A 14,313-nucleotide genomic window follows, 5' to 3' on the forward strand; every position below is an offset into this window, starting at 1 on the left:
GTGTAACTCTACTTTAAACTGCCTCAAAAGAATCTCGTGCAAAAATGCACCAAATAACTTTAAAGGAGAGGATTCAGTATGTCTTATGTGTGCATTTTAGCAAGAGTTTAAAAATAGTGTTTGAATCTTCATCCTAACCTGTTGCTCCTGTGTAGTTCCATCAACCTCCATTGTAAAGTGGACCTGATGGAGAACCTCTTGGGAACCAGACTCTACCACACTGACCACAGCGGTCTCAGCCTCCACCATTTCCTGCTCCACCGGCTGCTGCTCCTCCACAACTACAACCTCTTGCTGGGCAGCCACTGCAGCTTGATCAGCGTCGATTCCTGAACAAATCGCAAAGAATCAGCAAATCTTCAAACTGAGGCATAATACACTATAAATTAAACTGACTATACATCCATAAAGACGACTTGTTAGTTTTTAGCTAGTTTCTTAAGAACAAATACACAAAGACAGGAGCTAAATCCAACCTTTCTGCACTCCATCCTTGCTGACCAGGATTTCCTTGTACTGAACAAAGCGGATCTTTTCTGTGCATGGTGTGAGAGCTTTGAGGTGTCTGGTGAGAGCACCGGATTCTCTGAAGGCCTGGCCACACAGGGTACATCGATACGGCCACTCATCTGCAAGAGAAAAGATGTCATTTAAAATGTAGTTAGGTCATTTTCACGAGATGACGTCGGATTAAATAAATAGGTCTCGTGTGACGTCGGTTTTCTCGTCGTACCGGTGTGGCGACGGTTGTGACGAATCAGGGAACCTTTTGTTCGAAACGACGTCCCACATAGGTCACATGAGAAGTTTTTCTGGTCACTGTGAGTTTTCATGTGCGTTCTCAAGATATTGGTCTGAGAAGAAGAAAAAATGAATAAATCACACAGGCCAAATTAGCAACATAAACTCCTAATAACCATTGTGTTTACATTTTCCAATTAAAATAAATGCAAACTCACAGTTTTAAATGTTTTTTTACAAAGGTGGCAAATGTAACGTCCCTCTGTGTTGACTTTATACATGAGCTTGTCACTGTCACCACTGTCAGATACGACTCCTTCTGTTTCATCTGACTGGTCAGACACTTTAAGGGAAGCAGTTTTCTTCCTGCGCCCTCGACCTAACTGAGTGTCGCTTACATCTGTGAGGAGGAAAAAGAAAAAAAAGCCAAAGTAATAATTCAATCTGAAATCTAATAAAAAGCTTAAAACAATGTTAACTTGAGCTGAAGAGACTTGTCACTAACATACTGAACATTGTCTCATCTCAGCCTCTTAGGATTTAGATTAATGCTGGGATTAAACACACATTGAGAAAAATACAATGTGGGAAATGCAGGTAAATACAAGCCAAATTCAAAAAGATGGGTCATTGTGTAAACTGTAAATATAAACAGAATCCATTTCTAAATCTCATAAACCCTTAATTTATTCACAATAGAACACAAAAAAAACCATTAAATGTTTAAACTGATACCAGGCACGATTATCTCATCAAAATTACTGTATCACGGCTTCTCGGGGCCAAAGCTCATTTAAAATGGATTTGAGGCAAAGTGAAAAACAGATCTGCGGTCAAATAAAGTCAAAATCTGAAATTCTTTTTGGAAAAGATGGATGCAGTGTCCTCTGGATTAAAGACAGAGAGACCATGGGATTGTCGTCTGCGCTAAGGTCAAAAGCCTGCATCTCTGATGTTATGAGTGTGCACTAATATTTATGTAATTACAAGCTTGGGCATCTGGAAAGGCATCATTAATGCTTTTTCATAAAATATGGGTTTAAGAGGTTTGAAAATCATTAAATTCTGTTTATTTATATTTCAATTCAATTCAATTCAATCTTTATTGGCAGACTACATGTCCATAAAAACAAGACAAGAAACACACACACACAACACAAGGTATACCATTAAATATATATATGTATATAAATAAGTATATAAATCATTTGTAAAAATATAAAACCATAATATACATAAAACACAATTACTTAAAATAAATCAATAAATACACAAACACTTTAACCAGTGCTTTCTGAGACTGGATGAGTAACGGGAACCACTCACTGTCGGATCTGTAAGTGCTAAAATTATACTGTTACTCGAACCATCCAGTCGTTCTCTAAAACTGAACATTAACTTTCTTAAAAGTGCTTTAAAAGTCCAGACACCCACAGCTACAAACATCTGACTGGCACTACCACTTCTAGGTATCCTGCAAAGGATTCTCATCGCATCATTATATGCAACATGCAGCTTCTGCATGCTACATTGTTTGTAGGATGACCACAAGGGGGCAGTATATAGCGGTGTGCAATACGCTTTAAACAAAGCCACTTTAACTGGAAGTGAACAAAAGCTGAATTTGCGTGCAATAGTATTTGCCTGCACATAGAGCTTACATCGTTGTCTGTATATGTCATCATCATCATTCATTTGCTCAGTAATAAAGTGACCGAGGTATTTCACCTTTTTATGAACTTCAAGAGTTTTTTGTGCCAGTTTAAACAAAGGGAAATTTAGCTGTTTATCCTGCTTGGTTCTACATATCAAAACAGCACTTTTAGCAGCATTGTACTCAATGTCATATTGCACACCATATTCAGTACAGACATTAAGAAGATCCTGTAACCCAGCACTGCTTGGACTAAAAACAACCAGGTCATCTGCATACACAAGATGATTTATCAGTGCTTCACCTAATATACACCCAGTGTTACAGGCTCTCAGCTGTATGGACAAATCATCGACATATAAATTAAATAAAATTGGAGACAAAATCCCACCCTGTCTGACACCATTGCTGACACCAAAGGGGGCAGAAATACTGCTTCCCCATTTAACCTGCATGTTCTGATGAGCGTACCAGTAAGAGAGAATCCTCACGATGTATTGAGGAACTCCCCGTGTCTTCAATTTATCAAAAAGTTTTCTGTGGTTCACTCGATCAAAAGCCTTAGAGGCATCAATGAAACACATGAGGACAGATGAATTTTTAGCCCTATACAACCTGACTATTTCCTTGAGTGCATATATGCACATGTCAGTGCCGTGCTTTGGTTTAAAGCCAAACTGATTATCCAGAGAAGAGATGAACACACTAACTCTATCAAACAGGATTCTTTCTAACACCTTAGATAAAATACTGGCTAGTGCAATCGGCCTGTAATTATCCAAACAGCTCACTTTTGCAGCTTTGTCTTTCATAACTGGTACCAGTAAAATACACAGCATTGAGTCTGGTAATATGCCATGAATCATAAACCCAGTGAAACAGAGTGCTAAAAGAGGAGCTAGCCTTAAACTAGCATGTTTTAAATGTTCTGCAGTGATGTGATCCAAACCAGAGGATTTATTATCAGACAACCTATGAATGGCTTCATATACTTCATGTGTCCTTACACTTATTGTGTCATTACTCATGTCAAGATTGTCCTCATATGGATCACTTTTTATACAGTTAAACAACGCAATACAAAAATAAGACTTTGGCAAATGTACTGGTGATCTTTTACCCTCAAATGACCTTGCAGTGGGGGGGTCATTTAAGGGTCAAGTGGTTTTACGCTTTAAAGAAAACATTCGTAGAAAAAAGATAATTGTGGGTATCAGTGTTTTGGCTTCGTAAAACAATATAATTTATGTATTTATTGACATAGGTATACAGTTGACATTTCTAAGGTTTGTGTCTGTGTTTCTCCCTGCTATTCGCGACATACGAGTAAACTTTACGGCAGTAAATATGGCTTCTCATTTCAGCGGTGTGCTGCAGCTGACAGACCTCGATGATTTTATAACTCCTTCTCAGGCAGGTTTTGTAACACTCGTGTAACATCTTACAATATCATATGTATTTTTGTGGGACATCGCTAACGAGTGATTAGCTTCACGTGTATGTATAAAAAAAATAATACTAATTGAAGAAAACCTACCCAAGTCGCTAGCATATCTAACCGTAACTGTTCTTATCTGTTGTGAGTTGACATAGAGTAGTTTTCGAACAAAGTTCGCCATATTACGATATTTATAAATTGGAGTAATTTTGTCTCAGTTTGTAAAATCCGTGAACTTTAAAGTGACGAGACGGATGTTGCGCAGTTAGCTTACTGCTAGTTATAGCGATCATGACGCAAGTATGACGAACTGCTGGAAACAAGTCTTTTAAAAAGAGCTTATCGCGCTCGCTAGCAATGGTTTTGTGTTTTATGTCCTATCATATACTTTTTCCTGTGTTGTTTTAGTTTTCTTTGGTGCCTCTGGGCGTTGTCATAAATTGTTTTCTATTGTACATGAATGGAAAGGCGGTTGATCGAGATGACATACCTATGGAGGAATGAAATGCCTAGTGAACCTTTTAACCAGATTAAGCTGATGAGCCACACCATGAAGATATGAGAAAAAAGGTGTGGAAGTTAGGTTAAGAAGACCTAAGGTGAAGGTGACCAATCAGTGAGCAGCAGTCTGTGTTTCAGTATGTTGCTCCGAGAAGGAGCAATGTTTGCTTTGAGAGTGTTGATAGAGAAGGTCTGAAGGTGTTGCACTGTGTCTTTGTGGAACCAGAGAAAGCAGGAATGGGGAAAAGAGGTAGACCTTAGTGAGATTCATGGATGTAGTGAAAAAGGACATGCAGAGAGTTGGTGTGACAGGAGGGGATACTAGGGCCAGGTGGTGGAAGATGATCCACCGTGGCAAACCCCAAAATTGAGAACAATAAAAGAATTAAAAGAACATTGTATGTGGATTTAGCATTTAAAAAATTGCTAATTTATTTTTTCTTGTTGACTTTTTTCTGCAGGAGTGTGTTAAGCCTGTCAAATTAGAGAAGAAACAAGGTAAATCTGTGGCCAAAATACAGATAGAAGATGATGGCAGTTATATACAAGTCAACAAGGTGGGTTTAAAGGCTTGAGTTTGAGTTGTTGAATTTCAGGTATTGCACCGCCCCATATTTTGAGTTCATCAAATGTGTTTTTAGGATGGTGGGAAGCAGAAGTTGGAGAAAGCAAAGATCACACTGAATGACTGTTTGGCCTGCAGTGGCTGTATCACCTCAGCTGAGAGTGTCCTCATCACACAGCAAAGCCATGAAGAGCTCTTCAAAGTGCTCCGTAGGAACAAGGTAGAGTTACGTCGTCTGAATGCTACTTACATGAGACTAATAATTTAGCCTGGCATCATTTTCACCTGTGAATCATTTCAACTTCAGGCCAATGAGACAGAGCAAAAGATTGTGGTGGTGTCAGTGTCACCACAGGCCAGAGCCTCCCTGGCAGCACATTATAACCTGAGCAGTAGTGAGGCAGGCAGGAGGCTTACCTCGTTCTTCAAAGACCTTGGTGAGTGTAAATATGCATTCAAACAATGGGCTTATTTAGGTTGACATAGTCACCTCTGAAAATTGTTGTTGTTACTGTTGTTGCAGGAGTTCATCATGTGTTTGATACCAGCTTCAGTCGGACCTTTAGTCTGCTGGAAAGTCAGAGAGAGTTTGTGGAGCGTTTCCAAAGGAAGGAACAGGATAGTAAGGCCCTGCCCATGCTAACGTCAGCCTGTCCAGGTATTCCACCAGAAACACTCAGGAGCACAAAGTAAAATTAGTGATGTTGGAGGGTCCTGCCTTTTTCACGTCATCCTTGTTTGTCTTTCATCGTTTACTGTCCTTGTGTGTAAAAAAAAAAAAAAAAATGTTCCACTCTCACAAAGAAAGATAGAATGTTTAAAATTTTATTAGGTACTTGGTATATTTATTGATTTGATCAAAGGTTAAATTAACAGAAGTCAGTCCTCCAGTGTCAAATAATATCTAGTAATCCAGTATGCAGTTGGGTTAGTTAACAGTGATGGGCCACATAACTGACATAATACTGTGTAGAAGTCTTGGGCCACCCTTCATTTCTTTATATTTTGCTAGAAAAATGGTGGAAATAGATGGAGTGATTTATTGAAATGTGCAAAATGAAACTGAAATAGAGTAGATAATGGGTACACAGAGTTTGTACAATTCTAACAAGCTTGAAAGTCAATAATTAGTCTGACCAACTTTATTCTTCAACCCAGCCTGGACTGTCTTAGGCAAGTGTCTGTCTTTGGTTCAGGGTGGATCTGTTATGCAGAGAAGACTCACGGGGAGTATATTCTTCCATTTATTAGTACCACTCGCTCCCCCCAGCAGATGATGGGATCTTTGGTCAAAAGCTATTTTGTTGAACGACAGGTGAGCTTTGTATTTGTTGAGGAGTGGTGTAAATATACACAGTTCAAAAGTCTCAAAAAGAGAGGCTGCTGAAATGTGTGTTCCATGTATTTTTAGAAGCTGAGTCCACAGCAGATCTACCATGTGGCAGTAATGCCTTGCTTTGACAAGAAACTTGAGGCTTCACGGTCAGACTTCTACATGCCCAACGCTGAGACCCGTGAAGTGGATTGTGTCATCACGTCTGGTACAGTGATTACTCCTATAGTGGTCTTTGTGCGTATGGACTCGCATTATCGTCGGTCTTATTTTTCCTATCTATTAAAGGGGAGGTTCTGAAAATGCTGGAGGAGGAAAATGTGTCCCTTAATGATCTGGAGTCTGCTGCCCCAGATACAATGTACGTTCTTTTTCATTTTGCTTTTTTTTTTTTTTAAAAAATTTGATAATTCACTCACATAAAGTAATTATACAATTCCACCTGCATAGCTAGACTCATTCCCTATTCATTTATTTTTTTTATCACAGGTTCAGCAGTTTCTGTGGAGATGAGTTCCTGAGTCATGCTGGGAGTGGATCAGGAGGTTACCTGCATCACGTTTTTACACATGCTGCCAAGCACCTTTTCGGAGAGGAGGTGAAGAATCTTACCTACAAGACCCTCAGGTGAGCATGTCGCCTCTTCTTAAAGCAGCAGAAGCGCTTCACGGTGGTGTGATGTGTCCTGGAACAGCCAAGCTCGAAACCAAATATAAATGAGGACACATTCTGTGCTCGTGATGCACATTCACAGTAGCTAGATCATCTCAAAGTAACACTACTCATGAGACTGATTATGCCACTCCACCATGTCAGGGGAATGTTCAGTTTCTGTTGATTTATATGATGCAAGAACCCGACACAATCACTCTTTGCCACAGGAATAAAGACTTCCAGGAGGTGAGTCTAGAGAAAGATGGCGTTGTCCTGCTGTGCTTTGCCTCAGCCTACGGCTTCCGCAACATTCAGAACCTGGTGCAAAAACTCAAGAGGGGAAAATCGCCTTACCACTTTGTTGAAGTTATGGCCTGCCCATCAGGTGAGGTGAAAAATGCAGATGTTCAACTTTCCAGATACCTTTTTTTTTTTTTTTTTTTTTCATGTGAGCCATTGAACTTTTGACCTATTAGAATAGGAGGTTACCCACATAAGAGACTGAATTGTTACCTCAGCACTATCATTTTTACATGCAAATTAGCCACGCTAAGCGATAAGCTGGTCCGAATGTTTTAAAAATGGCATTGCTACATACAAATGGACATGAAATTATAAGATGCAGCATTTAGTCACATCTGTGAAGTGAATAGTACAACATGCATGCATTACATCGTCAGGGGAATAACCAACAAACAAACTCCACAATAGTCACATCAGCTTGCCGTTTGTTATTTAATGTTTATCTATGTTTGTCTTTACCTCTTGTTCAGGATGCCTGAATGGCGGCGGGCAGGTGAAGCCCTCGACTGGCCAAAACCAAAAGGAGTTGCTCCAGAAAGTTGAGGATCTCTACAAAGCAGAGCGCCCCCTGTTGCCAGAAGATGACGCTCGCGTAGCTGAATTGTACCAGTCCTGGCTCAACAGTGTAGGAGATGAAAGAGCCAAAGAGCTGTTACACACACAATACCACACTGTGGAAAAAATGACCAATGGTCTCGCTATGAAGTGGTGATACATGTTTTTTGTTGTCCAGCAGAGTGTTTCTGCAGAGTTTTATTTTGCACAAATTTTGGACAGGCTGTGTCTACAGATCGTCCAAATATATAATATTTGTTTGCTAATACCTCTTTGTAAAACACTTTCCTCACCTAAAAGCTTTATGGCAGAGGGGTATACAATGAAGGAAGACCAACACAGTCAGGCTGTCTCTTCCTTAGCTGCCTTGACAAAACCTAAAACCAGAGTCGGCGATAATGGAGGTGGTTATCAAGTTTCTCTGTTAAACTGGCATTTCTGCTTCAGGTTCTATGTACACTCACATTAAAAAATGAGCATTTCACACATCACACGACGACTCTTGCACACAAAATGATCCCTATGAGTGTCATCCAATTCTAATCAGAGATGATGCTTTACAGCTGAGCTTCATTTGTGATGTTACTAAGATACAGCTTAATAACGTGCACATATGTAAGGTATTCCACCAGCAGAGAATCTGTATTGCATTTAAAGATGAAAATGTGCCATTTAACCTGCTTTGAACAGGTTCAGCAAAAGTCATCGCAGTGATTTAGCCACTGGGCCACCTTTGTGCTGCTGAAAACTTTGGTATAAAGTTGACACAGCCAACAAGCTCATATATTCTTAGTAAATATGTGAAAACCTGTTAAAATGTAAGCAAAATGTATTCATTGATTTGATCGTTACATGTGTGTACACATTTTGAAAATAAACATTAATTATAGCTGTGTGTTTTATAAGTTACTGAAAAAAGAACAATGTGTCCTGAATATGGATTGAGACCGATGTTTTATTAAATAATCTTTTGACTCCCATATACAGCTTTTAGGCTCTTGTATTTTGTGCATGTAATCTTTGGGATGAAAATCATCAATTTACATTCATAGTGATGTTCACTGCATGTATTTTTCTACCCTTGTAATACACTTTAACATATTCGATACCTGTCCCAAAATAGTGAGCACAAGGTAGAGTCTAAATTACAAACAAATTCACTTAAATTAAGGTAAATTAGATCTGAAGCTTTCACTTCCAGAATTAAGAGGACAAAGACACTGGGAAATATATATATACACATATACATCATCTCTAAACTGACCAAAAAAGTTAAATGAGAGAACTGTAGCAATGTTACCAGACAGAAAAATGTCTATAAAAAAAAAAGTAAATATCAAAGCAATGAAAGTTTCACATGCATACAAATAATAATGAACTGAAGGTTACATTTCTTCCAAAACCAGTTATTTGAATCAATAAATACACAAAATGTAATCTCGACAGTTTTACTGAAAATTGGTATTAACAGACGTTAACTGGTGCAGTTGGTGTGTAAGAGACTGGGAGACCGGCCTCTAAATTAATTTGTTTCTGAGGAATATTTAATGACAGCAGCTTTGTACTGCATTTTAAATGCAAAGAGGGGATTCCACTTGATGGTTAACCAGCACTCAGGGGTGTATTGGTCAGACTTTGTTTTAAAGCAACAAAACAATGCACTCTACAGGTCTTGTGTCTTGCTGCATTCAGTTTTTCACCCTCATCCTCATTCTGTTAGCTCTGGTTAACTGATTTACATACTACTGCTGATGCCTGTGAATGTGGACTTCAAGGTCTGAGGAGCCCCCATTCCAGAGCCAGCATGGCGTGAGGAGGAAGTCTCTCCTTGGGCTTCTTGAATTTGTCCTTCTCTTTTCGCAGGACCCTCAGCACCTCTATGGGGTCAGTCTTCCCCGTGAACTTCTGCACTGCTTCCTCCCTGCAGTAAAAAAAGATTTGAAAAGGAAGAAACACAACTGATGCACCACTACACTACACTATAGTACAAAATAAAAATATTTGAGAAAACTAAGAGCTTCCCTCTAGTTCAGTCCAGGTTTTAAAAACAGTTGACCACAAACTGATTCGAGCATAGAGAATAACACACGGTTACTGAGCGTTTCCTGTTTTTCAGTCGTACGTGAAGTGTTGTGCAAGTCTTGAGTCACCCTTTTGCTTCCAAGGAATCAAACTATCTTGTAACGTTTTAAAGTGGTCTTGAGCAAAATAGTGTGAATCATTTTCAAAGGAATGTTTTTTTATTGTTATTATTTACTCAGCCACTTAACACTGACCTATGAATCATTCGAGCATAAACAACGAATCCAACTCAAGTGATGAACCGGTGTTGTGACAAATTAGCAAAGAACCTATTTTAAACAGTATCTTTAGGCACTTTGTTTCTAGCAGCCTGTAACAAAAACACATAATTTGTTACAGTTACATCTATGAAAAATACCAAAGATAATACAGTTTGACTGACACAAAATAGTAGCTTAAAAAACTATTCGCTGAAAGCTTGGTGTACAGTGTCCTTAAAAAAAAAACAAGAAGAAAGAGAGGAAACTGGACAAGTGGAAGACAAAAGAAGAAGTGGCACGCCTAAAAATATATATATATATTGATAGCAGATGAACACCATCTGAAAGTCATGCCATTAACAAATAGGAAAATCTGTTCAGCCGCAGGAAGTGGAAGGGTGGCTGTTAAGAAGCAATTTTTAAGGACAGGGAGGCAAAGCTGAGGTATGCCAAATTACACAAGAACAGCACTGAAGATCAGTGCAATGTGGAAACGACACTGTCAATGCAGTAAAAGCACACTTGGATAGAAAAACAAACAGTGAAACACTATTAGTCATGGACTGGCCTCCCCAGAGGCTGGACTGCAACATTTTTGAAGCAGTGTGGGATCATCTGGACAGAAAACAGAACAAAAAGCAGCCATGATCCAAAAAAAGAGCTTTGAAGCTAATTCAAGAAGTCTGGAAGACTTTTCCTGAAGACTACTTAAAGAAATGATGAGAAAGCTTCTCTAAGAGAGTTCAGGCTGTATTAAAGAATAAAGGTGGTCATATCAAATATTAACTTTAAAGCTTGTTAGGATTGTACAGAATATGTTTTTGTCTTATATACTTTTATTTGATGTATATGTTTGTAGCTGTTTCAATGAATCCCTCCACCCATTTCCCATTTTCTGAGCAAAATATAAACAAAGATGAATCGTGACTAGAAAATGTATCTAATCTGTTTGTGAGGGGTAGCCAATCACAAGAAAGTTAGTTACTTAGTTAGTAGGAGGCAGTTCCAAGAGCCATTATAACATAAACAAGGGTTATTTTAAACTGTGAATGATGCAAAGCTGGTAAAGCACAGAGCTGGAAATGACCCAAAGGGTTTCCCACAAAGGGAGTTTTTGTTTCTGGAACAGGAATTAAAGGTTGCTTATAGTGACTAACTTGATTTTAAAGTAATTGTGTTTCACCTGACCCATCACTCTATATATGCTATACATAAACATCCAGACTCACGAGACACGAAGAAAAGGGTTGTATTCGAATTCTTCCATCAGTGTAGATGGCACTGTGGGTTTGTCATCATCATCTCTTGCCTGCAGAGACAGCAAACACTTTAAGAAACCTGGTATAAACATATTTAAATGTATTTAAAGATTAAGGCTTGGACTATTCTCTGTGCAGCAAAAGCCTGTAAAGGATTACTTATCTGTGCAACAGACCACCATTGTTGTCCAAGATATTTAAAAACAACAACAACAATGATCTAACTGAAATGCCTTTAACACACTGGAAATAGTTGTGGATCACCTACTATGTAATCTGTATATATTTGCGTATCAGGAGACAGGCTAACACCAGAGAAAACTGCAAGCCTTATTCTTGTAGCAGCTTCCTGTATCATGCTCACCCTGGCCCAGCTCAGCATCTCCTTAACCTTTTCATTTTCTGGCTCCACCAGCATGGCAAACTTCAAGTTCTTTATGGTGTACTCGTGCCCACAAAACACCTTCTAAAAGATGAACAAAGCCTCATTTAAAGTAGGGATTAGCTCACAGCACAGCTTCAGTATCTTTACTCATTCTGGGCTTTGTGCCATTTTTAAGACAGTTTGTACTATGAAGGGTGAAAAGAGAGCCAGTCCTGCCCTCAATTCACTGATTGTTGTGGAGTGATGATTCACTATAGTGATTTAGACTTATCTGAGGTCATGCTAGCTGTTGTTAACCCTGTAGAGGTCGTACACACATGCATACGCAAACAGTTAGTATTTCTTGTTTCCACTAACCGTGTCTTGAGGTAGGGAACCAAGCACCTGGGTGAGGTTGTGGTACATCTGCTCTGCTGTACCCTCAAGGAACCGTCCACATCCACCAATAAACAACGTATCCCCTAGCAACCCAAAGAAAGGACAAGGGGATGTCACAGGAGGCAGTGGTCAGTTTTTGTCATTGCACACAACATGGACAACTTATAGTATTCATATCTCTAGCCACTCAGAAATCAGTTATTAAGATTATTTGCCTGAAGACACAACAGTTGCAACATGAAGTGAGTCATTTTTTTTGCCTTTACTGTACAGTCAGAAGCAGTATGGCGAAATCTACTAGTGTCTTGGATTTCAACCGGTGCACTGATTCTTTATGTGTACAGAAAAAGACCTGTGAACACAGCAGGGGCGTCAGTGCACTCATCCTCCCAAACAAAGTAGCACATGTGACCAGAGGTATGGCAGGGAGTAAACAGGCACCTCACATTGATGGAGCTAAACTGCAGATGAAGAAAAGGACAACGAGGCAAAAAAAAATCAGAACTGAAAAAGACAACAGGTTTGTAAAATTTCAAAACGCAGCTAAACGGCATCTTCATCGAGCTCCTGTAGGTGCTTTGTGGACACCTTCAGTTCCTGTGCATTTGTCACTTTATCCGTCAGACCCCCGATTCGATTGTCTCCCCCGTACACCCTCAGGCCAGGGACCTCCTTCACCAGAGCCTCATTCCCACGAGCGTGGTCCCTAGTAAGCAGAGGCACCAAATTACTCCATTAGCCTCAATTTGACTGAGATGCTTTGCAGTGTTGTTACCTGACACGAAACGCTCCTCTTACCAGTGATGGTGTGTGGTGAGAACAGCTATCAAGGAGACGCCTTCTCGTTTCACTATTTCTAGCAGCTGTGGGGGGAAAAAAAATCATCCAGTCACTTTTAAAGCAAAACAGCCAAACAGTCCTCAGGTGCAGCTTCTTTGTCCTATGATTGTTTTAGCTTCAGAAAAGTGTAATAGTAGGAGAATGTACAAGGTGCATTAAATGATGAGGAAAGCAAACATTTATTGCAGCCCTTAAAATTCTTCTTCTTTTGTTGGCTCATAATTAAACTGATCCACCTTCCCTTCTTTTGCCCCTTGCAGAGTCACACCTGTCGCCCTCTCATTCACACACATGTATTCTGTTTTGCTTCACTCTCACTACAAATCACAGTGTCTGCTGCAAACATGATAGTCCCCACAGAGACTCCTGCCTGACTCCTGCCTCATCATAGCAAACACACCTCACCACCATCTCGCTGTCCTCATACAGGTCCTGCATCACCCTACTTCTCTGTCACTCCTCACTTCCTCATACTGACTTCCAGAGTGTGTCTCTTTGCACCCTATCATGCCTTCTCTGGAGACAGTGCAATTCCTTTTGACCTCTGTATACCTCTGACCTCTCCATAAACACTCTCAAAGCAAGTATGGTATCTGTAGTGCACTTTCTCTACAGTATCTATGAATATTGCTTATTGCTTTTTAAAATTTCCTTATTTTTAACAAACCAGTTTTCGATTTTTCACTGAATCAATTTTTAAACTGTTTCCTTGTTTTGTTAGATACATAGATGATCAAAAAAATAAGTTGAAGTCTTTTCTGAAGTATGACGCCATTTTTAAATCACAGGCACAACAATGTCTCTCACCCGGTGTGGCACAGCCGGGTCCACAGCTATCGCCTGTTTGCTCTGCTCCTCTATCACCAGGTACATGTAGTTGTCTTCCAGGATGGAGATCACCTTTACCTTCATGGTACCCGCACACGCATGCGCACCACAGTGAGCGACGCTTCAAGAAGAGGTTTGATTAGTTAACGTATGAATCATTTACTTGAACGCACCTGTCTTCTGCACGAGATGTTAAATACTTCGTCAAGCATAAACAGGTAGTCGATATAAGCATGCTGGCCGGTGTAAGCTGCGCCAGCCCGTAAACTACAGTGTCATGTAGCCGAGTACTTCCTGATGATGTCACATGACTCTAAAATCTAAAAATAGTTTTAAAAAAATCAGAGAAGAGCTACCTCTCTTTAAGTGTACCGATCAGGTCGTTTATTGCAGCTGGACGGTGCCCATCTTCAAATTATTAACTCACATTTCTGTCAGACGAAGAAGTTATCGCGACATCGTGGAATCAAAGGCTCAAAACTAAGACCTTTTAATCGAGCTGGAAACAGTCAAACGCCTTTAAATTTGTTACAAATATATACGTGTGTGTGTGTGTCGTAGGGGCTTATTTATCAATGTGTTTTTTCTTGATTCATG

The 14,313-nt window shown here is 39.6% G+C and overlaps 3 protein-coding genes across 4 annotated transcripts; 1 reads left to right on the plus strand and 2 right to left on the minus strand.

Moving 5' to 3' along the window:
• Positions 1-38: 38 nt before the first annotated feature.
• Positions 39-1,375, minus strand: LOC308412001 (transcription factor E4F1-like). Its single transcript, XM_080906072.1, has 4 exons — positions 960-1,375; positions 734-854; positions 477-629; positions 39-329 (listed from the first exon to the last, which is right to left on the minus strand). Exons 1-4 carry the CDS (start codon positions 1,020-1,022, stop codon positions 97-99), a joined length of 570 nt encoding a protein of 189 aa, XP_080762198.1. The 5' UTR covers positions 1,023-1,375; the 3' UTR covers positions 39-96.
• Positions 1,376-3,729: 2,354 nt separating this feature from the next.
• narfl (nuclear prelamin A recognition factor-like) lies at positions 3,730-8,633 on the plus strand. The gene is made up of 11 exons (XM_080904686.1): positions 3,730-3,808; positions 4,796-4,891; positions 4,976-5,119; positions 5,207-5,336; positions 5,423-5,557; positions 6,096-6,214; positions 6,311-6,440; positions 6,521-6,593; positions 6,722-6,859; positions 7,114-7,271; positions 7,660-8,633. Exons 1-11 carry the CDS (start codon positions 3,743-3,745, stop codon positions 7,899-7,901), a joined length of 1,431 nt encoding a protein of 476 aa, XP_080760812.1. The 5' UTR covers positions 3,730-3,742; the 3' UTR covers positions 7,902-8,633.
• A 97-nt stretch (positions 8,634-8,730) lies between these two features.
• Positions 8,731-14,197, minus strand: LOC308411002 (hydroxyacylglutathione hydrolase-like protein). Of its 2 annotated transcripts, XM_080904687.1 has the most exons (9): positions 14,073-14,197; positions 13,696-13,837; positions 12,847-12,911; positions 12,637-12,754; positions 12,401-12,509; positions 12,028-12,131; positions 11,650-11,751; positions 11,256-11,335; positions 8,731-9,665 (listed from the first exon to the last, which is right to left on the minus strand). In XM_080904687.1, exons 2-9 carry the CDS (start codon positions 13,798-13,800, stop codon positions 9,515-9,517), a joined length of 834 nt encoding a protein of 277 aa, XP_080760813.1. In that variant the 5' UTR covers positions 13,801-13,837; positions 14,073-14,197; the 3' UTR covers positions 8,731-9,514. The 2 variants fall into 2 exon arrangements, with proteins under 2 accessions (XP_080760813.1, XP_080760814.1); XM_080904688.1 differs by lacking the exon at positions 11,650-11,751.
• Between the last annotated feature and the right edge of the window lie 116 nt (positions 14,198-14,313).

Source organism: Rhamphochromis sp. 'chilingali' (genome assembly GCF_963969265.1).
Source record: "Rhamphochromis sp. 'chilingali' genome assembly, chromosome: 15".
Lineage (NCBI taxonomy): Eukaryota > Metazoa > Chordata > Actinopteri > Cichliformes > Cichlidae > Rhamphochromis > Rhamphochromis sp. 'chilingali'.